The following is a 26,717-nucleotide window of genomic DNA, read 5'->3' on the forward strand; positions in this document are numbered from 1 at the left end:
AGCCATATAAAAGAACCAGTATTTAATATAACTAAGTCAATATAACTTAAACCACTTCACATTTACACGAGCTTACCACTAAGGGCAAGTTCAAGTTACCTATCCCCCAAATATATCACCAATAAAATGAATAACTTATGAGCCGACAAAAGCTAGATAATTACCTACCCCAAGTTCCCAGTAATTAGTGGAAGGTTGTGATTGCCCCGCGGGAACCCGAAAACCATTTACTTGTATTAATTATACATCCGTACAGTTTCCCATGATTAGTGGGTTCGGCAGGTGACCGGCACACCCGTGAATCTTTGATCGGGTAAACGCTATGTTACTTAAAGTTAATATTTATTTTGTACCTAACGTTTAATAGTACCTACTTTTACGGCGGCGTATACAGTGTAAGTAGTGGTATTCGGTGCTTCGCCCAGCCACATAATAATAAGTGCTGTCACAGCAGTTTATAAATAAAATTTGGTACTTACTAGCAAAGTGTATGATCGCAGCAATTTCCGAAGACATTCCCATTTCTAATTTTATTAACTCACTTTGTTTAAGATATTAGATAGCATTCAAATTATCACTGATAGAAAAAACACTGTCCTTTAAGCCTGCACTCTTAACCCATACCTATATGCCCATAACTAGTTTTTATATGAAGTTTTTTTACTTTGGGATATGATTAAGATTCATATTCTAAGTTCAAATATGCAAAAAACTCAAGTGGGTCGTTAGCGACCCTCTGGGCATATATGGGTTAAAATAAAAACCCTACACTTTCTGTCGAAAGATGCAACTACCCCCAGAGAAAAAAAAACACTACCTGCATGAACTGCAACCGAATTCTGTTTTACCGACGCCGAAACAATGCGTCCCTAAACTTTCAAAGCCGCAATCTCTAATCTATTGGTGTTGCCATCTCAGATAGAGCAACTATTCCCTCAATGTAAGACTGTAAGTCAACTTAGCTGACGCGGCCTCAACTTCTAATTGCACATAATAACAGCGAGACAAAGACGAAGTTGCCTTCAGTGGTCTGCGGTTCTCTTGCACTATTTGAGAATGTGACGAAGTTGGGGTTTACCTTCGAAGGTGCTTATTGATTATGCAGTCACCCGTGTAGGTAGAGAATTAAGTATATTTTACTTATGTACTAAAGTTTACGATAGATATATGTTTACTTATATTATATGTTTACTTTGCTGTACGGCCCGCCAGTTGGAGAGTGTGCAGTGTGCTTCACTGCTGACAATCATCTTAATATTATTAAAGTGTCAGTTACACTATATTCTTTCAGCATCGTGGAAGTGCAATTTGATGAGACGTGGGACGTCCCCGAGCGTAGGGACTCTAACAGTAGACGCTGAGCGTCCACTGCTAGAGTCGAGTATGAGTCGAGGTGGCGTCGCATCGGCGCAAGGCTCATTTACAATCTCTAGTTCTCGTCTCGCACTTCTCCTAATCTTCAGTAAACGTCGACGTGGGTTGGCATATGGAAAATATAGAGAAGACACTCCTCTTGTCGACTCTGACTTTCGTGCAGTGAGCGGAGCGCCTTAGGGAAAGGTATATCATTTTAACTAAAGCATTTGGTATGGGTATGTTAGATAGGTATCTTAGATTTATCGAATCGAAGATGTCTAGAAAGTAAATTTTTACTATATTTCTAGTAAGTAAAATTCTATTCTAATTGAATAAAATTATGATTCTTACACTTTCCCACATTTTCCTAATTAAAAACAAAAAGGATTTAAATTAAAAACACCATAAATATATTTTTGAAATTTTATTTGATTACTCATATCCATACATAAATGGACACAAAATGTCATACTTTTAGCATTGTCTTCATTACGGAATAATCTCATAGTGAAAACATTGATAAACATGATTACAAATACCAAATAGAAAATTTTTGAGGACCTTTAGAGGACAATAATAATTAATTATCTCTAAACTTACAGCAAAGATTACATTACTCTAAAATTGATACATTTTCGGCTAAGAATTCGTGTAGAACAATTTCGAGTGCATTTTCCATACATTGGGATTAAAATATGAAATCTATTGTACGCTACAGGTAATGGATAAATCCAGACGTAATTAGAGCCGGTTTCCACCATTGAGGTTTAGTTTAGTTTTATAAAATAAGATCTTGATTACCCTTTCTGAAACCGAGCCATACTGCCTGTTTCACAACTGAGAAGGTCAAGTTAAGCACAACCCAAGTATTGCACAGAACGCTGTGATTGGCTGATTTCCAATTGGGCAAGACTTAGATTCAAACTTAGATAGCTTTACTCAAATGAAATAGGCCGCAGGCCGCCATCAGTTGTAAAATCGGCAGTTTGTCTGTTAGAAGTCACTGAGTAAGATGGCGGTAAGTCCAATACGTAGAAACATAAAATTAAGGTCAATATTACCTACCTAACATCTAAGGTGGAGACATTCGGATATATCTCCCAAACAACACTATTTAAACTTAATCCTAAAATAATAAATCATCAAAATTACGTTCAATATCCGATTCACCCAGTTAAAGTTTGGCCACGATCATTTATTTCAAATCAAAAACATAATTAATGTAAATTAACGAAGATTAAATAAAATTATTATGTAAATTAATTAGATAATAAGTAGTACGTTAAAACCAAACAGTCATAACCATCTCAATCGAACGACAGTCTTATCAAAGTAATAATAATAATAATTACGTTCCAGTTTAAAAATTGTAACAAAAGGGAAACTATTAGTAGAATCACAACTAAAGTCAGACACTCGATAAGATATTTAAAAAACATCTGATATAAATGCTCATAAAATTTCAATCAATTCATGCAGTATTATACGGAATACTGTCATATGTTTAAAGCCTATAAAATCATACTTAAAAGTAAGTTTACCCTATTTTCCGATTATACGTTCTTATACGAGCTCGTATAAAAAGACCGATATAATCAATACAGGGCTTACACTTTTCCATTTTGAATATATTTTCGTAAATATTTTTGTTATGTTCTCAAACATAGCACCAATAGAAATTCTAGTCGTTGATAAAACTATACGATTTTGAAAAATAGTCAGGCGGTTATAATGGCAACGGGAATTTGTAAAAAACGAACCTATACAGGTTCTAATCACTCCACAAACTTCTGTCATGTTATTATTTACGTTAGCCAGTTTTGTCACGTTATGTATCACAGTATTTATTACCAGTTCTGTAAATATGTATTTCATGAAACTGTATAAGTACGTTATAAATCCTTACGATCCATTTGCGGAATTTGAAACTTCCCATCTTTACTAAGTCTAGCTTAGCAAAGTGTAGAAGCATTAATTTTCTTTTTATTCAAACAAACATTCCTTTAAATTACATTTTAGTCGTAGGATACACATTCTGAAACTAAAGCTACAATGTACGACCGCCAGCTTGGTTTGCAACAGTGATATGGTTTCAGCAAATGTTTTATTTCACTGTACAGAGAAACATAAAATCTGGTTTCTTTAAATTACTGCAAGTCACAATCGTGCGAAGATGTTTTGCCCCCGTTATTTCCATATTCTTGATATGACTAATGCATCAGTAATTAATTGCATATATTTCACCTGCATGTATCAGTAACACAAATACTTCGTGCATTATATTTCAATGCCTCACGACTGTGACTGCAATAAACGTGGTGTTGTACTATACGGTTACAAACTGAAGCCAACAATCTGGCCGATTCTTCAGCACACCTTAAAATTACAACTGCCAACAATTTAAATTTGCTTCCAACTACCATCTAATCTAAACTCATTGCATTAGAACTTATTTAATTATATTTATCAAAATATAGCATGAGCCCTAGTTACGACTTTTGATTGACAGCTCTTTATGCCATGTGAATAAAGTTTGTTTTTCCTTGAAAACTAACAAATGACAATCAAATTAACGGATTTGACAGCTGTCAGAGGACGCATGCTAAATTTGACACAGCATAAACAACATTGTAGACAGTTCCAATTTTAAACAGCGTGCGTTCGGAACACGCCACCGCATCAGTGTTGCCAACCTACAGGTCGGTGTCGTACCAGGCAGCGACGTTGTTGTTGTCGTGCGGAGGCTCCGGGAAGGCCAGGTCGGCCGACGCGGCGCCGGCGCCCTCCGTCTCCCCGATGTCCATGTCCATGCCGAATCCGCTGCCGATCTCTAAGCCCTGCATCGAGTCTATCGGTATTTGATCGTACCCTGCAAACGGAATAGTGTTAGTTTGTGGGGTTCGTGGTTGGCTGGTGCACTTATTGATGGTATGGATTTTTAGTTTTGACTGCATCATAAACACGGTAAATAATCACTACCGCAGTACCGATGCATGAAGCTCTGTCTCATTGGTAGTTCATCTCTTCTTGAGTTGATTTGCAAAGCATGACATGGTTAAAATTCACCTGATACGAAGAGACTTACCCCCTTATTCATAGAGAAGTTACAAAACGTTTTAACTAATAAACTGTTTTGTCCCTCTCCAACAAAGAACAATTTGTTCTTTGACAGAGAGGGACAAAACAGTTTATTAGTTAAAACGTATTGTAACTTTTCTATGAATAAGGGGGTTATATTTTGACCACCGACTTATTTTTTAATTAATAATGTCCTCCTAGCCGAATTTCGACTACGGCGGCCAATCTCAATTGAGATCAGCCAACTACGCAGGAGTAGATTATAGTGCCCAAGTGTGTGCGCAGTACACAGGAGCACTCTCTGTTCCATCACTCTCATAACCCAATGGGACGGATTGACCGACACGACTGGAGAGAGCTAGGCGCAGGACCGACTGCTTTACATGCCCATCCGACAGCATGGATCGTTTCACTGTTTCGGACAACAGGTGATCAGCCTTCTATGTCCTAACCAAACTTAGAACCACAATTTAGAAACACAAATTGATGGTCCCACCCGGGAATCGAACCCGGGACCTCAGGGTCATGAAGCGAAGCTTCTACCACTAGACCACAGAGGCAGTTAATTAATATTAGATTGTCAAAATACAATCAAAAGTACACCAGAAAATAATAAATGTACAAGATATCTAGACTCCAGTTTCATATGGAATTGAGCTAAAATAAACATGGTGGGTATTTTGTAACATAATTAATTCATGACAAACAAAAAAAGTGTTAGTATACTTACATACAAAAACATGAAGATAAAGATTATAATAATGATTTGAACACAAAATGACATGCGATACAATTGTGAATAAACATAATATTATTATATAAGGACAAGAAATGTTTGTTATTCGTGATATGATGTTACAAATACGAATGATAAAACACACGATATTAAAGTATTCCCATCACCTGAGTTTAGTGATAAATAGGTCCCGGGTTAAGCTGCATGTAAAGAAGAGAGAAACATTTTAAGAAACGATAGAAAAAATATTATACTAAATAGTATTTAGGATTAGAAAATAAAGTCTTATTACTAAATTAAGATTCATCCTATCTGTAACCGATAAAGGTAAATATTTTAATAACTTCCGCAGATATTTAAATAAATACCATGTTAATATACCCGTGTAAACAGTGCTAATATAGATTATAACTACAAGTGCGACCAAGATATTTAAACGGGTGGTGAAATAAAGAACTTATTACAATAGCCAATGCACATGCAATTCTTTTTGCAGACGCCAACGCCACCTGTTATTTCCCAAAGTGTAATAAAATCGTGGTTGCACTTTATGCAGTGTGGTTAGTTAACCAAACTAGGCATTTCCTAGGACATAGATTACGTACCTTGTTGATGAAACGACGGTCGAGTGCCATATAGCCCTTCGTACCCTTGCTCAGGCGCCAACATATCCTAGTAAAGTGCATTGGGTGGGTAAATTAAAATACAAACTAATAAAAAACAAAGCTAAAAACTAAACATGGATGGTCGCTGCAACTAAAGTGTCGTTAAAACTGAACCAAAGCCCAATGAACTGTGGTTATTATTATGAATGTGGTTGGTTGAAGCACGTCAGTGCAATATTATTCACTAATTAAAATATTGAATGGTATCGTCGTTAGAGTGAACTATGTACTTTTAATTCACTGAGAAATGCTCTCCTCATCATGATCACCAACACCAAACCAACTATCAGCATGTTTACTTTCAAGAACAACAAAGATACTACTACTGCTTATAGCTTCACCGCCAAATCACTAGGTCAGCTCTGTTAACCATCATTATCTAAATATATTTGATGGTTAAATTGGCTAAGTAGATATATTTACTTTTTTATCTCATTTCCTGCTACCATTTAACCCTTTGGCAACCTTCCAATCAAAAACAAAATCAGAAAAAAACTCAAAATCTCTACACAGAAAAATCACACACAAAATCCAGTCGAACTCTTACCTGTAAGTCGGGTTGCATGGCCAGGTCGTTGGGCCACATCTGGTGGTCGTCGCGGAACAGAGAGTTGGTCAACTCCATAGAGAGACGCTTCTTGTAGTCGTGAGGCTTGTCTTCGGACATGCGGAAGAGAACTGCGGCCGCGTATGTGGCGACCCCTGTGAAGAATACGTTATTTGGTTATTACGGATTGTGAGCCGGCCTTAAATTTGCTTGTGGGAATACCAGGTTTAAAAAACCGGTCACTCTTCAATAAGGTACTTCAAAGTGCATTGATGGAAATAAGAAAATTCAACTAACATGGCACTAATGTAATAGCAATTTCTATTTACAGTTCGTGTGGTTCATGAATTTGTAATAAATACGGTTATTCATTCGTAACCGTGTATAATATGTACCTATCAACCTGTGGTGAGCATGGTCAGTGTCACATCCATATATTCAATTCCACACTCTCAGACACCGAACATAGCTGCTGTGCAACAGTTTAGAGCTCTAACTCACCGGGACGATATAGCCAGTGAGGGAGGGCACTTATGACGCGTATTGTTTACTATTACTCCGCTGCTTTGTGCCTATATGACATCTGTACTGATACAATTTATATTATGACAGCTCAGTAGCCATGCTTTCTCAAATATTCCGCCTTACTTATGTATATCCACTGTTACCTTCATTGCGCGAGTGCAGCAGCTCGGTGAGCGGCGCGGTGGCGCCCTCCGCCTCGATCATCTCCGCGCCCTCCTTGTCGGCCGCCAGCTCGCAGAGCACGCCGGCCGCCACGCGCTGGAATAGAAGAGGAATTGTTAGGTTAGTTTAGAAATACAGCTACGAAAGTGCCAGTTGCTTATTATCACTGAAAAGATACAAAACCCATAAGTGATAGCAGCATTTCTAGACACATTCACTACTTTATTCAGGCAGAAAAATCCGGACAGTCATATCAGTAATAGTTACTTTAGTAGAGTACACAGCGAAAAGCTGCTACCTCCAAAAACCACAGTCGTGCGCATAATGTATGTAAGTTGAAGTAAGTTAGGTTTGGTAACGTAAGTCTGCAGTCGTTGCTCTTGCACTTGATGATGGCCTGATCCTATCAACCAGTTTTACCGTTGTATAAGGAGGATATAGGGTCAATTTTATGTTTCTATCTTCTGTCATAAGTGGCCATATTATGTATTAATGCGTTGCCCCACTGACCTGTATATTCTCGATCTCGTTGAACAGCAGCTGCACGAAGATGGGCACGACGCTCTGCTGGCGGATGAGCTGGCGGTTGAGGCTCTCGCGCGCGAGGATGTGCAGCGCGCCCACCGCGCCCTCCACGATCTCCTCCATGCGGACGCCGTCGGCGTAGGCGCCCGGCGCGGCCGTGCCCCCGCCGGAGACTGAGGAGCGTTGCTGGAAGAGTGGAGAGTTATTGTTAGATTGCATATGGTAGGGTTTTTCATCAGTCAGATTATAGAGTCGTTGAAAGGCTGTAAGTTGATACGACATTTTCGGTGATGATGAGGAATCATATACCCAAGGCGCCTGTAGTAGGTAGGTCCTCCTGGGACGTAGCTTCAAAGCCCGTCTAATAAAGCCTCGCCAGCTACTCTGGCCGGCATAGAGATTGCGGACAAATCCGACGTTCAGACGGACATTACTACAAATGATTGTACCAACCTAAATTCAAATAATTTATTTGTTTAACACAGGTTAACGGTAAGGTGGTAAACCAATAGTTGTTTATCACAGGTTAATGGTAAGGTGGTAAACCAATAGCAATAAACACTCACACTCTGAGTACATTTGCGCATCAGCAGCCTAACCAAATGATGAACCGCCCCGTGCTCGCGCAACGGGGCGTGGTTGGCCGGGCACAGCGCCAGGTTGCGGACCAGGCCCACACTCCCGGGACGTAGCTTCAAAGCCTATCTAACAAAGCATCTCGCCGGTAGCTACTCTGGCCGGTATCGAGATAGCGGACCAATCCAACGTTCAGATGGAGAACACTACAAATTATCGTAGCAAACCAATACATACAGCCCCTTTTGTAATTCTAAATCATTTATGTGTGACACATAGGTTATAGGCAGGTCAAAACTAGGATCATCTATGGTCTACCATAAAGGTGTCTACCTACCTAGTAGATAACAATAAACACTCACCCTCTGAGTATCATTGAACGCGCGCATCAGCAGCCTGACCAAATGATGAACCGCCCCGTGCTCGCGTAGCGGCGCATGGTTGGCCGGGCAGAGCGCCAGGTTGCGGACCAGGCCCACACTCCTGGGACATAGCTTCAAAGCCTATCTAACAAAGCATCTCGCCGGTAGCTACTCTGGCCGGTATCGAGATTGCGGACCAATCCGACATTAACACTACAAACTATCTTACCAAAGACAGCAATAAACACTCACCCTCTGAGTATCATTAAACGCGCGCATCAGCAGCCTGACCAAATGATGAACCGCGCCATGCTCGCGCAGTGGCGCATGGTTGGCCGGGCACAGCGCCAGGTTGCGGACCAGCCCGACCACCGCCTTGACCAGCGGCCAGCGGGACGGCGGCTGCAGCAGCTTCACTATTACCTGTGGGGAGAAGGGAGGGTTAAAAGGGTGTATGGTTTTTAGACATCTCTGAGTGGTGGACACGTTGATTTTGAAATAAATGCAAGAGATGATAATGACACTTATGAAAACAACAACTATAGAGCGTTGGCTTCGAAGCCATAGTGCTATAACAAATATATTTCATTTCATTCATATTTACATACAAATTAATAATATGAGCTAAATATTTGTGTGGGGAAGCAAAATCACGCCGTGAACGTTAAAGTTTGTGTCTCCCTGACGGCCGCGCGATCTAAGCAAACAATTCGAGCGTTTACATGACTTGTTTGCGCAGCGCGCACACGGCCGGCTCCGTGATCTCCTCGCTCCTCCCGCCGACACCACCGTGCCACGTCACTCTAGTTTATGACGCTCTAGCACTCGCGATATGAGCAAGAGAGTAGGTAGCGTACCGTAAAGCTGGTTTTACATATATCACAGGTTACGATTCTCTACTCATGCAGTGTGAAATATGTGGTCCGAGATACATGTGGCCCGTCGTCGGAGGCCATCTTAAGACACTATATCTAGCGGGTCACGCTTCTCTACTCATACAGTGTGAAATATGTAGACCGAGACACATTTTAAGACACTAAATCTAGAATATAGAACATAATACTCACAGGCAGGCCATAGTGCAGGCGCACGGCGTTCTGCGCCATCTCGCTCTCGACGTGGCGCGACGTGAGGTGGCGCAGCGCGCACACGGCCGGCTCCGTGATCTTCTCGCTCCTCCCGCCGACACCACCGCGCCGTGTCACTCTAGTTTATGTCGCTCGAGCTCTTGCGATATGAGCAAGCGCGGGGTAAAGCTGGCTTTACATATACCACAAGTCACGCTTCTCTACTCATGCAGTGTGAAATGTGTGAGACACATGTGGCCCGTCGTCAGAGGCCATCTTAAGACTCTAATCTAGAATCTAGAGCCAAACACTCACAGGCAGCCCGTAGTGCAGACGCACGGCGTTCTGCGCCATCTCGCTCTCGACGTGGCGCGACGTGAGGTGGCGCAGCGCGCACACGGCCGGCTCCGTGATCTCCTCGCGGTCGCCGGCCGACACCACTGTGCGGACTAGAGCGTCCACGCCGCCCGCTTGGCACACCGTCACCTGGAGGGTAAGAGGGTTAGATGTGTTGGGAATGCATTGGTAATTTGATAGAAGCTGCGTACAGACCGGCCCAACGAATGCCCAACAATGGATATTTATCATACATAATACAGGGCAGATTGCAGCAACGAAGGTCAACGAAACCCGTTCGTTGGCGTTTGTTTGGCCGGTCTGTACGCAGCTTTAGGAAAAGGAAGACTCGGGGGTAGTTGAAGTAAATACAACATCGCAGATACACTCTCTGTGTTGTTTTGTTGGACAAACACGAAGCAGATATCGACACAACAAATTAGGGCCGATGAAAGTACGACTTTATTCACTGTTTACTATTCGTATTCACGCCTATCCAAAGTTACTGAAGTGACTGATGCGAATGATACGCACTATTTCACTTTAGAAACAGACTGCTGGCTAACGGCATTACACTACACCATCATGATGACATCAGGCAATCATTTTTGTTACTATTTTATAGCCTGACCTACACCATATGAAGTCGCCTCGCGGTGTGTTTATGACCGGTCCATTGATTAGACTACTAGCATAAGGGTCAATTCAGACGTACCACAACCACACCACAACCACAACCACACCACAACCACGCGGTGTGGTCGGGCGTATATTTTGTATTGACAATGAATAATCCAATTCACACGTGCCACATTTTGTCGTTGTTATCGACCACCTGTGTAATACGACCACATCGCAACCACATCGCAACGGCAACGCCGCCACGCGGCGGCGGCACCGCGGCCACCTCCTCTCCCTAATAAATGCACACGACGACGTGGTTACCACATCGCAATGACAGCGACAACGCAACCACATCGACATTTTGTCGCTGCCACAACGCAACTGCAAAAAGCCGCTGTCACACAATTCACACGTAACCACAGCTTGACCACATTTTGTCGCTGCGACGTGGTGTGGTTGTGGTACGTGTGAATTGACGCTAAGCCTCATCAAAAAAAACAACCACTTACCTTATTACGCTGATTGTTGCACGTCAAGTTGGACAGTATTCCGGCGGCGCAGGTCACGATGTTCACGTCAGTAGAAGCCAGCACCTGCACCAGGCTCGACAGCAGGGCCTCAAGACCTTCCACCTGAGGAATATAGGGTGGAGTGTTAGATATGTGGGGGGTGGATGTTAATATACACTGACGACTGTATCTTTGAGGGATAAGTTGAGTGTATATTAGGGGCTGGTTAGTAAGTCCTAGTTTGAAAGAAATATGAATGTTAGGTTTTTTTTTTACGAGTAATAGATACAGTTAGTGTATTTTATTTTGACAGACTAAACCGATATATCAGGTTTTTGTTGCATTCACAGTAAACTAATGATAAAGTAGGTATCAAAATAATAATGTTTACACCAGTGCAACAAAAAGCAGTGCTAAACTAGACTAACCAAAACTACAAAAAGAACCAAAAACGCAAACCATCGAACGCAATAAACAAGCGTGTTTTCTCCAACGTAAAACGGCAACGGAAAGGAAACAAAATCGGTCACTTACTACCTTAGTGGCAGCGTCAGACAGATTCCTCAGAGTCCAGAGGCAGTTCTGTACGAGCCGGCCACTCGGGTTGCCGAGGTGCATGGCCAATGCTTGCATACCACCTGCTTCGACGATGGCTGGCTTGTTGCTGGAGCACACCGACAGGACCTGCGAAAACGAGGGAGTTAGTTGGGTCGGAAAGCAGCTATCATGACCTAGTACGGAAACATCCATAAAGATTGAATACTGTGATGGAAGGATTAGCCACATACATCTTAATTCACTGACTGCCCAGTGTGCGCCGGACGATATAAAGTTTATGTGTCATTTGAAGAGGCAAATTACATTAAAAATACGTCTTATGTAACTATGAATATTAGAATCCATTTAAAAAATTAAGTTTGGTAATAATTGTTGTGTCTGGATAAGGAAGGTAGTGATGCTTTGGGAGAGCCCTATTATTGCATGATTACAGATAATGATGATAAAGTTTTGGATTGGGTATGAAACAACTCACTTTCAAGACCCTCGATGTGGTCCACAGCAACTTCTCGTAGTCGTAGGAGCGCATGATGCGGACGAGCTCGATCGGTCCCTGCGACGCCAGGATGATCAGCTTCGACTCCTGGTTCCCGTAGGCCAGGATCTGCAGGCAGTCCGTGACGATGGCCAGGAACTTCACATTGTTGCGTTGGAGAAGGGCCACCATTTTCTGCAGCCCTCCGGCCAGGCGGACAGCCATCTTGGATCCGTCTTGATGCAGCAGCAGATTGTGCAGGGTTGTCACCGCGTAGAACAGCACAGCTTCGACTGGGGAGCTCAGCAGTTTCACCAAAGCGGGGATGCCACCGCTTTTGAAGATGGCGAGCAGACCCTGACGGTGGTGGGACAAGTTATGCAGAGTCCCAACAGCTCCTTTGGTTGTCTCCAAGTCGTTGCTGTTAGAGATGGCGCGGACTAAAGCGGCGACCATTTGGGGCGAGTTCATGATGGCGTGGCGGGAAGCTTCCTTCTTGGACAGCTGGTGCACCATCATGGCGGCCTGCGAGACCACCACCTGGTCCTCGTCGTTCAACAGCTTGATCAACTCGGGGATGGCCCTGGAAACAGGATATAAATTAGTTGAGAGTTTGTGGTATTAACAATAAATATAGGTCTGAGATTTTTATTGCCATCCAGAGGTAAATGTGTCATCCTATAATTCCAAACTGTAGCTTGAATGGACATAGGTTACCATGAAATGGCTTTTCTCTTGCCTAAGTCTTGCTTTTGTATTTCTTGCATCATTACGAGTCCTCGGTAATACACCAATTGGTTATAGGCCTCTCTTATAGGTACTATGCGAACCTTAACCGTCTGCCTTAACCTCAACAACTGCCCACAACCACTAATCAAAACAACAGCATAATTAATTACCTGGTAGCCAAATCAGCGTCATCCTGATAGTTAATCAAGTTGACCACGGCATGCTTCAGCATCTGCGAGGGCTCGGCGAGGCGCTGCACGGCGGTGGGCTGCGCGGGGTCCAGCTGCGTGGACGGGATCTCGATGCCTTCTTCTAGCGTCTCGGGGAACATGGCCGCACGGACGCGCTGCGAGCGGGTCTGCGAGAGCTGCTGGTTCATGTCTGTGGGGGTTGGTTGGTTGAATGGGTGGGTGGGATGTTTCGTTTGTGTACAACAATCATGTAGGTATATAGCAAAAAGAAAAGGTCTAGACAGACAGATGAAACTTAGAAGGTGTGTCTGTCTGAAAATACCCTGCTTGAAGAGAAAACTTAGTCATCATGAGTAGGTATTTAAATTATTTGAAAGTCAATATTTAAGAAAACTGAATCTATAAGTTCTGGTATGCTACATTTTTATGACTATCTCATGACAGATGATTACAAATAGCTGGAAAAACTTAATACTGCCGGGAAAAATTGTGTGCATAATGTCTAAGCTTTACTATGTAGGCTAAGAAACGTTGAACATACCTTCAACTTGCTCCTGGGTGAACCCCTGAGCAAAGCCCTGGTCCAGATCGAACATGAGCTGATCGCCTTCCATCTCGTCATCTTCCTTGCCTGAGAGTGATGGCACCTGTAAAAATAAAATCAATTATCATTATGACCACATTTTAAACTCTGAAGTTGCAGTATGACTGGGCTGGGCATATCTGACAAACATAAAGTTAACATTAAAGAATCACTGTGGATAGGGTGTTCTAGTGTTCACTTTTGTGTGTTAGAAAGACCATGTCCAGCAGTCACCATTATTGTTACTGGCTGTCTGGCTTACCATGATACAATCAGTACATTATGTCTGGTGTAGATAACATTTCAACTGTCTAAAATATTTAATACAACTAGAATCATTATTAAAATGATTGACTGGGTAAACAAAATCAGAATACTGAAATATAAAGACAGTATCTTAGTCTGTACTACAACTATTTAAGTACTTGTATATCCTGCCAAAGTATAAAATGTAGTACAAACCTGAGTGGCAGCCCCAGAGTTAATGCCAGAGTCAACAAGGTAGGAGTTCTGTTGCCACATGAGCGTCTGCTGCTCCTTGCTCGGAGCCATCGGGACATCGGACCCGGCATAGTTGCTGTGCGACACTGGAAAGTTATATGAGTCATAATGGGAGGAATAGAATAAAGAGTTGATCAGAGTGTCATAATCTAGCTGTTTTATCCACACTGAAAAACTTTCACCTTTCAATTTTCTTTCTCAAAGCTAATTAATTGGTTCTTTTAAGAGAATTACATGGAGATAGCTACAATTTATAGTTACTATTTTTATTAAGTATTACAATCTTTAGTTAGGTTGTAGCCCATTTTAATTGTTTGTGTAAGTATTGTACTGTTACAACAAAACACTTGTTCTTGCATTAGAGTCTAGGATCAGGTGCAGATAAAACAGAGTACCTAGTTCGAGATGACTCACATTGTTATTACAATAGCTAAGCAGGGTACATACTTACCTATAAATACAGTAGGGAGGGATGTATGGTAACTTATCAAGAGCCTATAACTACTTACTGTTGCGGTTCTGCGACGGCGGCGGTATCTGGTAGCTCATGGTTTGGCGGATGCACCAGTGCACCCTACGCCTGTAAACCAGAAAACTACACTTGTTAACTGGCACAATGCACCCAGTGTGTCCTCACGAAATGGTGAACTATCGATTACAACTTTCACAGAGACTGGTGTCCAATGTATGCACCAATTCTATCTTTTCAAATAAACAAAACCAAATGTGCCGTGTTTTATTCAATCGATGCAGTATGGAAAGCAAAAACAAACAAAAATTCATTCTCCGGATGAGCTAAATACCACACCCGACATAGTTTCTTCAAAGGGTCAATTTCTATACGAATTAGACTGTTTCATGAATGTAATATAACGTAAAATACTTACCAACAACCTAATCAGCAATTTAACTTCACCAAATTCACAACACAAGGAATATTTCACTGAAAATTGATTCACAGTCTAGCTCAACACGAAATCACAATCCAATAAATTTACAATATGGCGGCGGTTCGGGTAAAGTCGTGTGATATTCGTAGACACTCGGCACAAATCGTTAGCTATATCGCTGACTCTGTTACACCTATGTATGTTCTGTATGACTGGACTCTTCTTTCATACATTGATACCAACATGCAGGAAAAAATGAGTTTCAATACACGCATGATGCGTTTTATATAATATTGTTATAACGCTTAGAAATAATGATAATTCTCAGAATAATTAAGCATTGTCTTTCAAGTCGTAATCGCAAGCCACGCCACGTTCAGTTCATAAAATACCATACTCAAAAATTATAACATAATTTAACCATAATTTTCCCGGTATTATCAATGGAACGTGCCTCACGTTTTACTGAGAATGCCCACCACCATGCCAACACCCAATGTAAGCAAGTCGCATGCTGCCCCGGCCGAGGATCAAACCCGGGACCTTCAGTATACCAATCAGGGTCTCTAATGACGATGGTAACAGTGGAATAGTGGATGGATGGATGGAGGACTTTGTATATTCAATGCAGTGGATGATGTGAAACAGCTGTACCCACAGATGCGTAACTACTTGGCACTTTAATCCACAAAGCTTCAGACATTGTGAAACAAACCTTGAAACAAACCCTTAATATTAGTCTATGCCTTTGATTTCAAAGCTACCACCATAGAGAAAAGAACACTACGTTTTAAGAGATGGGAGTACAAGGGAAAAAAAAGATTAAAATACTTGTATTTTTTTTTTATTCACGCGTACTACCAGAGGGTACCAACAAAACAAAAATTATGACGTACAAAACTGCCAACATAGCCCCGCTGAAATAGTGATGTGCTTCTTATGGATATTTTTTATCGATAACTAGTAAAAAAAAAAGTGCGAGTGTATGTATTACTTTAATTTCAGTTTTACACAATAGGATTTCAGTGTTACACAATGACACCAACGTTAAGTCTCGGTTCAACGTTATGTTATGTTCCTATTTGAACACAAAAATATAATCCATAAAATAAACTCGAGATTTTCCGTTGACGTAAGTGCTATGATATAATGTTGAAATAAAATAAAAGTGGAAAAATATAATTATATTTATTTATTATAAAAAAAAGTGTCTGCAGTAAGTCCCAGGGATGGAATTGTTTTTTTTTTCAATTGTGTTCTTAAAATGTTGTGGTAGAAAATGATTGCCACAAATTCGTTTAAGTTGATGTAGCTTTTCAATAGGCACATAAACCAGATTCTCCTTACCGGTCATCTTAACCCACTGTTTACATCTGCAAACAACATTTTTATAATTATTATTAAACAATTGACAACATTTCAAAATTTTATACAGTTGAAATTCGAAAACCATTTAGAGATATGGCTCTAATATTCACAAAAAAAAATGTTTCCGATTTTTCTATTGATTTATTTCAGAGAAAAACATAAAAATCTAAACTATCATTCGTGACATCACGATGTGGCATAATAATAAAACGCGCTTTTACTTCTAAAACATAAACAAAAAAAAACATGTTATGTCACTTTGACAATGACAATGACAAACATCACTCAAATGTCTGTCACTTTTATGTGTCCTTGTCAATGACGAAAGTTCGTGATTGGTCCTTGCCACAAAATAAAGTTGAAGTTGATTGGTCCTTGTTCATGTCAAGTTAATGTCATCCAACTTTTTTTTTAGGTTAGGCAGGCAACGAAAATATTTTTATCCAAAGCCTCGACGTGACGTCACTCATACTATAAATATTTTGAACTTGGAAATTAAAAAAATATCGATATCGATAAAAAAAACATTCATGCACTATTGTTGGTTGTGCTGACCCTCCAGTTATTTTATTAGACTTTAACTTTTTTATACATATAAATAATCTAAATCCTATGCTTTAGCCTTTAATTGTAGCTTACCTTTCCTCATCCAGTGGAAATTTGGCCATGAAAATTCTCTTTTGGCCATCTATACGACCGGCTAGCGGCTCTTAAACCACATATTTCACAAGTTTTATAAAACATAATTATTATCAATAATATCAAGCAACACTAATAGTTAGGTACCTCCACACAAACACTGCACTTATCCACAGTAATAATAATATATAAATAACTGTTAAATCTTAATTTATATATGATTTAAAATTATTTTTCAAATTAAACGATTGACTGACTGACACTGACAGATGACAAAAGCCAAAGATGTCTATGATAGCGTAAAAAGTACTCTGTGAGCGGTGGTCGCCATTATTTTTCGTACGCGTTCCATACTTATTTTTTCCCAGACTGTCTTTCGCCAGACTGGCTACCACAGCTGCTACTATCATAACAAAACTGAAAACAAATTATAAAGGTTAAGGAACTACCGACTACCTACGTCTCTAATGAAAATAACAAGGTCAAGATGAGTGAAATATTTGATAGCCATGAGGAGTTGCCTATTCCGCCGCAAACATCACACCGCTCACACCACGAGCTGAATAAAGAGGAGTCGATGATCCAGTTGCTTGTGAAAGACTATGAATCTAGAATTATGAAAGAACTTGAGCACGAACTGAACCCAAGGTCTAAAGCTCCCTTTGCTGTCTACTTCACTGATAATAACAAGCGTACGGTGATTCAAGGGACCCCACCGTGGATCACTGAAAACGCTGAAAGATTCCTCATTGGCACACCTAACGCTTTCCTGGTGAAGATGGAGTATTTGTCTGAGTTAGGCTTCATAACTTGCTTGCAGTATTCTGCCGATGGGGACCACATTTTGGTGGGCCATTCTTCTGGTTTGATTCAGGTTAGTTTTTACATAAAAAGTATGTTAAGTACCTACATTAATTTTCCCGATTAGGTACCAGTTAGTTACATAGGTATTAATTATTAGGTAACCCATATAATAACTGGATTATCTAGTTGGTTGCGACTGCCATTGCGTTTATTTATATATTCGTTGTAGTTGCGTGTTTCACGTAAAAATCAGAAAATAGGTTCTTCTTAGGCATTTATGTGGCAATGAGCGATGCTGAGAGTAATGCAGCCTTTAAAGAATATGCAGAAAAGATTAATACCTACTACAGTACCGATAAAACACCTAAAATATGGTATCCCATGTTCTACCGTGTTAAAATAAAAAATCGCTACGACATGCATAAGTGGATAAATGATAATAATGAAACGTTCTTGAAAGGAACCGAAAATAAAGTTCTTCAGAATAGGTGGTTTTACTCAGAAATGGGTCCTATAACTGCCTTAGCTTATGCCCCAAATGGCGCACACATTATTGTAGGTCACGGCACAGGACTGATTCAGGTATGGAAATCAAACTCACATTGGAAACTTCCTACGTGGAAATAAAACTCACATTGGCTTGCTTATAATCTGTTTCATCTAATTTGTTATCAAACTAGGACCCGTAGGATGGCGCGCACGAAAACGTGTGTCTAAAGAGTAGTTATTTACTTGTGAAGACATAACGTATTTAGATATGCTACAAGTATATCAATAATGGCTCATGAGTGAGGCATGATCTACCTACGCTGTTTCTTTATGATTGACTCTATGATACTTGCAGATGCGTCACGGTAAAACCGGTACAGTAATCTGCACCCTTCGTCCAAGGCAGTTCCCTCCGAAGCCGGTGTATTCCCTCCAGTACAGTGATGCAGAGGAGAGGGTCTGCTACGCAACCTCTAGCGACGGATCTATTTACCGGATAGATATACCTAATGTTAGTATTTGTACATAAATTCTATACCCTAAATGTCACGGCCGGGATTTGAACCCACATCTCTGCCGTGAAGTACCCGACTATGCGACCGCTACGCCCGCAAATTCATCCGTAATATTTTTTAACGAACAAACATCCGAATAATTCCTTAAGAAATGCACAACTGACTGCAAGTTCTTAAATTATGATATATATATAATAAAACTCGTCAGATAACTCCTGACCTGGAGAATCCACCGATCTACTGCATCACAGCGGATCCGGCCCTGGAATGCCTCAGCATGCAGTTTTACGGCACCCCGGGGATCTCATCCTACGCTACTGCGATTATCTCTCGTATGTTACCTACCTGAATTGTTTCCTTAGGTAGGTAAACCTCTGTATTTTAGTGATGATAATTAGGGACCTACTTCCTTAAAACTTTAGAACTGTACTTAGCATAGGTACTAGTTTAATATTTTTTTTAAATCCGGATACAGGTCCGTAAATTCTTTATGATCGAAGTAGGTATATTATTATTATGACAGGTATGTTTTTGTATGTGTTATGTACGTTTGCCATAAGCATGATCCTACATAACTACACCTTGTTAATTACACCTAGCTAGCCTACCGATTCAACCTTTTGCCAATTTTCCAGAAAGGTACCCAGCTCTATCGCTCGGAATAACTGCTGACCAAAACAAAATGGTGGTCGGGTACGAAGACACTTCAGTAAAAGTGTACGACATGGAAACTCTTCAGGTGAGGTATCGATAAAAGGGGAGGGGGGGTTGAGGCGCTTTTGGTGCGGCTGAAATATACCTGAAAGTTTGTTAGATATTGAAGTAAATCTAGCATTTCAAGTAGAAATAGTACCTGTAGTGGAATGCAATTTACGTAGTTATATGAAAGTATCCTAGGTAGGGAAGTTGGTGCTGTTATGATTATCCCAAAATACACTAGTAAGTACGTATAGTATATTGTGGTGTAAAATGCAATATTTCTACTCAAGGTGCTTGAAATTAAAAACAAGCAAATAAAACTTACGTATTTCGTCTGTTTCAAAATTTATGTTTACATAAATTATACAAGGGCTCGAGTCGGTAATTTATGCTCATTGGATATTTTATTAGCTTTCCTTACCTTTCTTTAGGGTCTTATTTATTTATACAAACCTAAGTAAGTACGTATACCTAAAGCTCTTAAAAGCGTCGAGACCGGGATAGGTGTTAGATTTATTGCTGCATTATACTTAAAATCTTCGACTATAAGTATACCTACTGACTAGGATCAAGATTTGTAGAGATTCAATCTTTTTATTATAAATGTATTGATATTCACGTGCACATCACAAAACTTATCCCATAATCATAGAAAAGTTGTTGGTCGTTTTAGCTATTGAACTGTTTTGTCCCGCTCTTAGTCAAGTTCGCGGGGAAGCACTGGATGCGGGCCGCCTCCGATCGACAAGGTGGAAATCATTGGGGGAGGCCAATGTTCAGCAGTGGACGTCCTATGGCTGAGATGATGATGATGATGATGGTCCCGCTCTGTCACAGAAAAAAATGTTCTATGAATAAAGGGGTATAATTACATACAACATGTGTTGTGTATTGTATACTTATGATGTGTATTTTCAGGCTGAAACCACGTACAAAGTACACAAGATGCGTATGAAGCTGATGCTGAAGAAGCTTCAGCGGAGTCACTCGGGGCAGGTGTGCGCGCTGCGCTGTCACCCGCAGAACGTATATCAGTTCGCCTCTGCCGCCTGGGATAACACGCTACGAGTAAATATATCAAATTGACATCCGAAAAAGGTAAGCGTCTACCTAACGGTATATGTACGTATAGGACCAAATGGATTTTCATAAATGTATGGAGAAACGATGAAGTGGATGCATTTGTGTGAATTTCTGTATAGGTAAGTAAGTACAAATAATACTGAATGCGATGCGTCCGTTGCGTCCGATGCCGAAAGTTGGACGCTTACCTTATGAGTATATTCGGTTCTATCCCTCTCGCATGAAAGTAAAGTGTATGTTCCGATTCCGCTGATTCCTGGCTGTCATAGTCCGAGCGCGCTCAGGGCCGCGAGCACAGGATTCGAAACCTCCATTTACGTTGCGTATCGTCAAATGTCACTGTCAAAATATAAGGCAAATTTGTTAGTTCCAAAAGTGGCATTTGTTTTTTCCATATGTTTGTGTATATTCGAAACCTCCGTTTACGTTGCGTATCGTCAAATGTCACTGTCAAAATCTAAGGCAAATTTGTTAGTTCCAAAAGTGGCATTTGTTTTTTCCATGTAGGTAAGGTGGAATTTCACCAAACGCTAAACGTATTTAGTAGCCTGTCATACGTCTGTAGGTTGGTACAAAATGTATTTAAAATTTGATTTAAATACGTTTCGCGTTTGGTTAAAGTGACCCTTCGTGTAGATTCGAAAATAGTATCGAATCCTATGCTCGCGCCTCTGATCACTTTCCGTTTATCAGCCAAATCCAGGCTCGGGTCTTTTATATTGTTGCAAAAGCAGGTATTGTGAGATTATGTGTGTGATAAAAATGGGCATCACCGTCCAGCGGTCGAGATAACAACAAGGATTCCCACACCTTTTTGTAGTAACTGCTGCACATTCTGAAGTCAGTACGTTCCAACTCACAAAATAATATTATGACAAAGTTTCTCATTTCGCTATGTAAATACGAGTTTTTTCGAGTACGCAGAAGGCAGTTGGCGGAAACCGCACACGGCTCCTAATATGCAAATGGCTATTGCATAAACATTCGGGCCGTGATTGCATTATTCAAGTACCCTCTGAATAGAAGCCGAAATGCCCTAGTTACCCAACTAGAACTGGACTGTACATCTAGATATACTTACTTACGGATTTATAATTCCGCTGTGCTGTTTTACATCCGTACTAAACCACAGGAGGGCTTACAGATGTTATGCCTGATAATGCTTGGATAGACCTTTTTGATATGCGAGTACATTATACAATAGTAAAACAAAGTACAAGTACTAGTACTCGTTATTCTATGCTTATACCTACTAATCTCCCTCGCCCTCTAGCTCACAGGTAGCCGGTAGGGGCTGGATGAGGAATGTGCACTCCTAGACTCCTAGACTCCTAGGCAATGGACGATTGTTGATAGATCATGATTGTGTTCAAACGTCAATGAGCTGCCCAACGTTTAGCAAGCACATTATATATTATTATGATTCTTCAGCAAGTTTTAATTAATAATTCTACCGGAGCAACTCTGCGAGTAGAAGTTTACAGCAGAATACTGCCACCGGGCACTGACCCTGCACTCAAAGGGACTGTTGAGATTAAAATATCTCACTGAACATCTAAATTATTTATTAAATGTGCCTTTTACAGCAAGAATGGAATACTGTGTGTTAAACCTGTATTATGAAATGCACCACATTCTTTTACAGTTGGCATTCTCTGGCTGGTATATTACTGAAGTGCTGAGTATGTGCCTTTGTGAAGTGCCAGGGATTAAAAGCATACTGTAATTGATATTTTTTAAAAGGTTTCGTAATGAGGATTAATGGCTCTTTTGTTTTCAGATTTGGGATGTGAGATGCAAAGTGGGGTGTGTCATGACATTTGAAGGAGTTAACGTTTGCAGTGACAGCATAGACCTAAACGTAAGTACGAACCTACAGATTAACATTATAATTATTATAAAATTTTACCTTGGCTTTTAAAATTAATAATTACACATTGTGTGCACCCCACAATAATGTTTTTATAGTAGGTACAACACTCTCTTAGCCCAACTTTAAGTTGTGGTGAGAGAGATTGCTTTTAATAAAAACTCTTTGCTTGAAAACTACACAGAAGTTTCCCCGAGTCCATCGTTATTAACTTTGACTCTTCTTAACACTTTGTCGGGCTGCCTTTACAGTTTCTCATAAGGTTCATACCTTATATATGTAGGTATACCTACGTCTTGTAAAATAAAAGGACAATAACTGAAACTGTAATTCCTATTAAGTATTTATTGTATACTAATCATCGTAATTACTTAACCTATAATCTTCCACTGCTCGTCACATTATATCCTTCCCAGCGGCCGCTACACGGGTTTGTTTTCCGCGTCGACAAACTCGCAAATCGCCTTATAGTGACGTTTATCTACGTCGATAGCGAACCTGTGTAGCGACAACATGGGGTAAGAGTGCAACAAAACTACTTGTCCTCGGCCTTACCCATTCACCATTCAGCGGTACGGACCCATCCTAATCCTAATCCTAACTAATATTATAAATGCGAAAGTAACTGTGTCCGTCTGTCTGTCTGTTACTCTTTCAAGCCAAAACTACGGACGGATTTAAATGAAATTTGGTATACACAATTATGGTCTAGTCTAGACCCTGAGAAAGAACATAGGCTACTTTTTTACCGTAATTCCCACGGGAAAACTTTTTAAGGCGAAGCGAAGCTTATTCCCTCTTCCTGTCCTCTCCAGCGCAACCACTGCATAGCCGGCAGCTGGCAGCCGACCGGCGCGCTCACCGTGTGGGACCTGGTGGCTCGGAGGAAGCTCACCGACGTCACGATACAGAACCGGAGACCAGACGTGGACGGGGAGTACATCTACGCGTGCCGGTTTTGGAGATCCGCTGATGTGAGCATTGAAAGAAAGAAAGAAAGAAACATTGCTAGTTGTTTTCACGCTCAATGCGATTTGCTGAAAAGACGTAGGTACGGCATTGCAAGAGCATGTTTTTCACGAATGTCCGAACGTCATAGAGCGAAAGTTGTTCAGGATGACCCATTGACTCGAGATAGCCAGGTGAGCCAGGGACTTATTATACCCCCACAGAGAATATAATAGTCTGACCCTGAGTCACCCCCTTTTGGCTTAAAACACCCTGTACAACTAACACTGAGCAAGCGCTTCCGATGTACTCGTAAGCTTTGTACTAGCATTTTAAAAAATCTACAAAAGCTATTGATATGATTAGAAATAAGAATTAATAGATATGAAAGACTATTGAAACTAAAACGGTATATTTTCGCCAATCCCGCACTTTTGCTATCGATCATTCTTAAAATTATACCTATACAGGTTGTTGCAAAAAGGGTATACTAAGCCGAAACCAACATGTGCAGCATGGTATATCTAAGCCCGAAACTGAACTGCTAGGTTTCGACTTAGTATACCCTTTTTGCAACACCCTGTATATGTATAATGTAATATTAATACAAAATAGCTAGAATGCTTACCTACTGAAAATCTCTACATAGGTACCCAACTAAACCTAAATGTAAGTAAAACACGACTAGGTATTTAAATTCAAAACGAGATAACCACAGAACAAGCCTGTACTGTTTAGGAACAATGGCAAGCGTCGAGCTACGAGAATAGCGATTTATAGGTGCTTGGATTTTATTCCACATCATAATTTATGATAATATGACTTAGAAAACAAATAGTCTTCTTGTCTAGCGGGTCGAATTCGAAAGTATTACTCAGTCCTTAGTCGCTCTCGGCTGACGACACGCCGGAATTTAAGCTACAAGGATGCTTCTTTCATGCATATTTGTCTTCGGATAGGACTATGTCTAGTAGATGGCACCTATAGTCGTCCGACTCGTCCGTCGGTCGGTTGATTTCTTTCTAGGCCAACAATTATTTTGCATAAGTAGTTATCGGACGTCTCCGTTCTTTCCCTGACCCCACCGCGATGGCTCAGACATTCACCTCCCTGCTGTGGTTTCACAAGAGTTTGTTTTCCTTTGATTCTCTGTTAAGTTGGTACTTAACCAAGGGGCATATGCTTATTAGCCGTGCCCGTACCGCAGCTGCTGTGAAATTCAAACAATTTAGATAAACGACTCAGCCACTTTAAGTTTGTCTTGCTTTAATTAAGCAGGTAGGGTACCTAGGATAGCTACTGCTTGAACTATTCGTTTTGCTGTTAGTTTTACGTGAGATTTGAATAAATAAATAAATAAATATGTGGGGACATCTCACACACGGCCATCCGACCCCAAGCTAGGCAGAACCTGTGTTATGGGTGTCGGACAGCTGATATATCTACACAAATACATAGATAGATAGATACTAAATATAAATATCAACACCCAAGACCCGAGTACAAATATCTGTATTTAAACAAATATCTGCCCCAGCCGGGAATCGAACCCGGGACCTTCGGCTCAGTAGTCAGGGTCACTAACCACTACGCCATTCGGTCGTCATAATGGAGAATGGTGAGAGATGACTTCATGTTTATTTATAACACATCACCTGTTTCTCTTGATAATAAAAAGTTATCTGTCGCATTAGAATCGTGCTGTATACTTACTTATTACTGTCTAACTAAAACTTAATTTCCGATAGCGAGACCGCTTAGTATTTAACATTGTGAAACCCTCTCGGGGCATAATATCCTACTACCGGAATACCCAGTCGGTCTGTTAACAGGCTTTTGTCACCTCTTACCATTAATCACAACTCTCCCTCCAATTCCAGTACAACCGGAAGGGCAAATACGCGATCATCGGCGGCAGCGGCACCGGGTGCGTGGAAGTGATCAATCTGCACAACCGGTACATCGCTTGCTCCTACCCTTCTGAGGGGGCGATCCTGGCAGTCACCAGCCACGGCGAGCGCATCGCCTACGGGGGCACCTCAAGTGTCTTCACCATCGTGACCTTCCGTGACCCCAAACATGAGAAATACGAGAAGTTTGAACAAGAACGTTTTAGAAGAACGATACCTGATGAACAGCGCTCGGCAGAAGACTGGAAGATACTCGCTGGCAGTTCGGAGTATGATACGGGGTATTGGGACACTTAATTGTTTATTTGTATAAATTTGTATTTACAGCTCTGTCTGTTCTTTCTAAATTAAATTAAAAGCCATAATTATAAAGCACCCATTAAGTCAAATTTACACTTAATGCACGCAAAAGGCTCGTCATGTTGTGTTTCAAATTTCGTTAACGAGAAATGAAATTTGAGAACATTTAGCAATTCACTGTGTCCTCGCCCGGGCAGATTGTTTTTGGCCATTTAACTGTTTTTGTGGCGAGGCCGAAACAAACCTAGAGGGGAAAGATAAGAGCCGAGTGGCAATAAACAGGAAAATGTGTTTTAAGTTTCGCTAGAATATTCAATTTTCAAATCAAGTTAGGTACTCGCTGTTTCTGTGTTACATTCAGAAGTTGAAACAATTACGGCGGCCTGCACCTAACTTTTTCCCCGGTCAGGTAGCACTGAACAATTGGAAGCGACATTGCGAATTCATCCGAGACTACAATAGAGAACAAGTTGCAATAAAATTTAAATAAAGAAAGCGTTCGGTAAGCGCGAGCCCGTGCGAGGCGATGCTGAACTTTCAACTTTACCAGCACATGGAGTCTTACCAACCTAGCGGGGTAGGTATCTATGTATACCTCCCCCCGCCCGCGCAAGGGGGGGGGGCGCTTTCCGTACTTGGAGCGAATATTTACAGCGCAACCTAAATATAGCGTGCCGTAGCTCAGCTGGCACGGCGAGGGGCGGGCGGGCGGATAAACATGCCCCCTCCCTCACCCCTCCCACCCCTGGACCAGCCTAGCCAGCCTTCCTCTTCCATTCTAGCCCTGGCGGCCGACCAGGGCGGACGTCTCTTATGTAACTGATGCAAAGGTCGCAATGTGACCATGACCGTCCAAGGCTTCGGGAGAACCTCGCGATAGAGTCATTTTCAAGGTTTTACTGCTTTCAACATGCAAGGTAGTTTAATAAATGCGATCCTTTGATTTTATGCGTAGGAATGCTAATTTAATACAGACTACGTAACTACGAAAGAGGTTTGCATGTAGAGTTATACGCAATCGAAGTTGAACAGCTGGTAAGTAGGCAAGAGTATAATGTATGCTTAACATTGTGCACACTGAGGAATTAAGGTACGTT

General features: G+C 41.0%; 2 protein-coding genes across 6 annotated transcripts; one reads left to right on the forward strand and one right to left on the reverse strand.

The window, feature by feature from the left end:
* Positions 1-1,765: 1,765 nt before the first annotated feature.
* Positions 1,766-15,150, reverse strand: LOC105389628 (armadillo segment polarity protein). Of its 4 annotated transcripts, XM_038117755.2 has the most exons (16): positions 14,993-15,150; positions 14,615-14,685; positions 14,067-14,191; positions 13,563-13,668; positions 13,001-13,211; positions 12,102-12,684; positions 11,603-11,752; positions 11,069-11,191; positions 9,915-10,085; positions 8,785-8,955; positions 7,580-7,780; positions 7,051-7,165; positions 6,383-6,537; positions 5,776-5,842; positions 5,338-5,370; positions 4,119-4,225 (listed from the first exon to the last, which is right to left on the reverse strand). In XM_038117755.2, exons 2-15 carry the CDS (start codon positions 14,652-14,654, stop codon positions 5,366-5,368), a joined length of 2,223 nt encoding a protein of 740 aa, XP_037973683.1. In that variant the 5' UTR covers positions 14,655-14,685; positions 14,993-15,150; the 3' UTR covers positions 4,119-4,225; positions 5,338-5,365. The 4 variants fall into 4 exon arrangements, with proteins under 4 accessions (XP_037973682.1, XP_037973680.1, XP_037973684.1 ...); XM_038117754.2 differs by lacking the exon at positions 5,338-5,370 and having other exon boundaries at positions 1,766-4,225; positions 11,606-11,752; XM_038117752.2 differs by lacking the exon at positions 5,338-5,370 and having other exon boundaries at positions 1,766-4,225.
* A 2,239-nt stretch (positions 15,151-17,389) lies between these two features.
* On the forward strand, positions 17,390-25,695 carry LOC105389620. 2 transcript variants are annotated; one of them, XM_011560763.3, is made up of 8 exons: positions 17,390-17,876; positions 18,651-18,806; positions 19,019-19,142; positions 19,446-19,549; positions 20,428-20,577; positions 22,373-22,453; positions 23,278-23,436; positions 25,291-25,695. In XM_011560763.3, exons 1-8 carry the CDS (start codon positions 17,490-17,492, stop codon positions 25,615-25,617), a joined length of 1,488 nt encoding a protein of 495 aa, XP_011559065.3. In that variant the 5' UTR covers positions 17,390-17,489; the 3' UTR covers positions 25,618-25,695. The 2 variants fall into 2 exon arrangements, with proteins under 2 accessions (XP_011559065.3, XP_011559066.3); XM_011560764.3 differs by lacking the exon at positions 17,390-17,876 and adding an exon at positions 18,035-18,388.
* The last annotated feature ends 1,022 nt before the right edge of the window (positions 25,696-26,717 follow it).

Source organism: Plutella xylostella, chromosome 10, assembly GCF_932276165.1.
Source record: "Plutella xylostella chromosome 10, ilPluXylo3.1, whole genome shotgun sequence".
Lineage (NCBI taxonomy): Eukaryota > Metazoa > Arthropoda > Insecta > Lepidoptera > Plutellidae > Plutella > Plutella xylostella.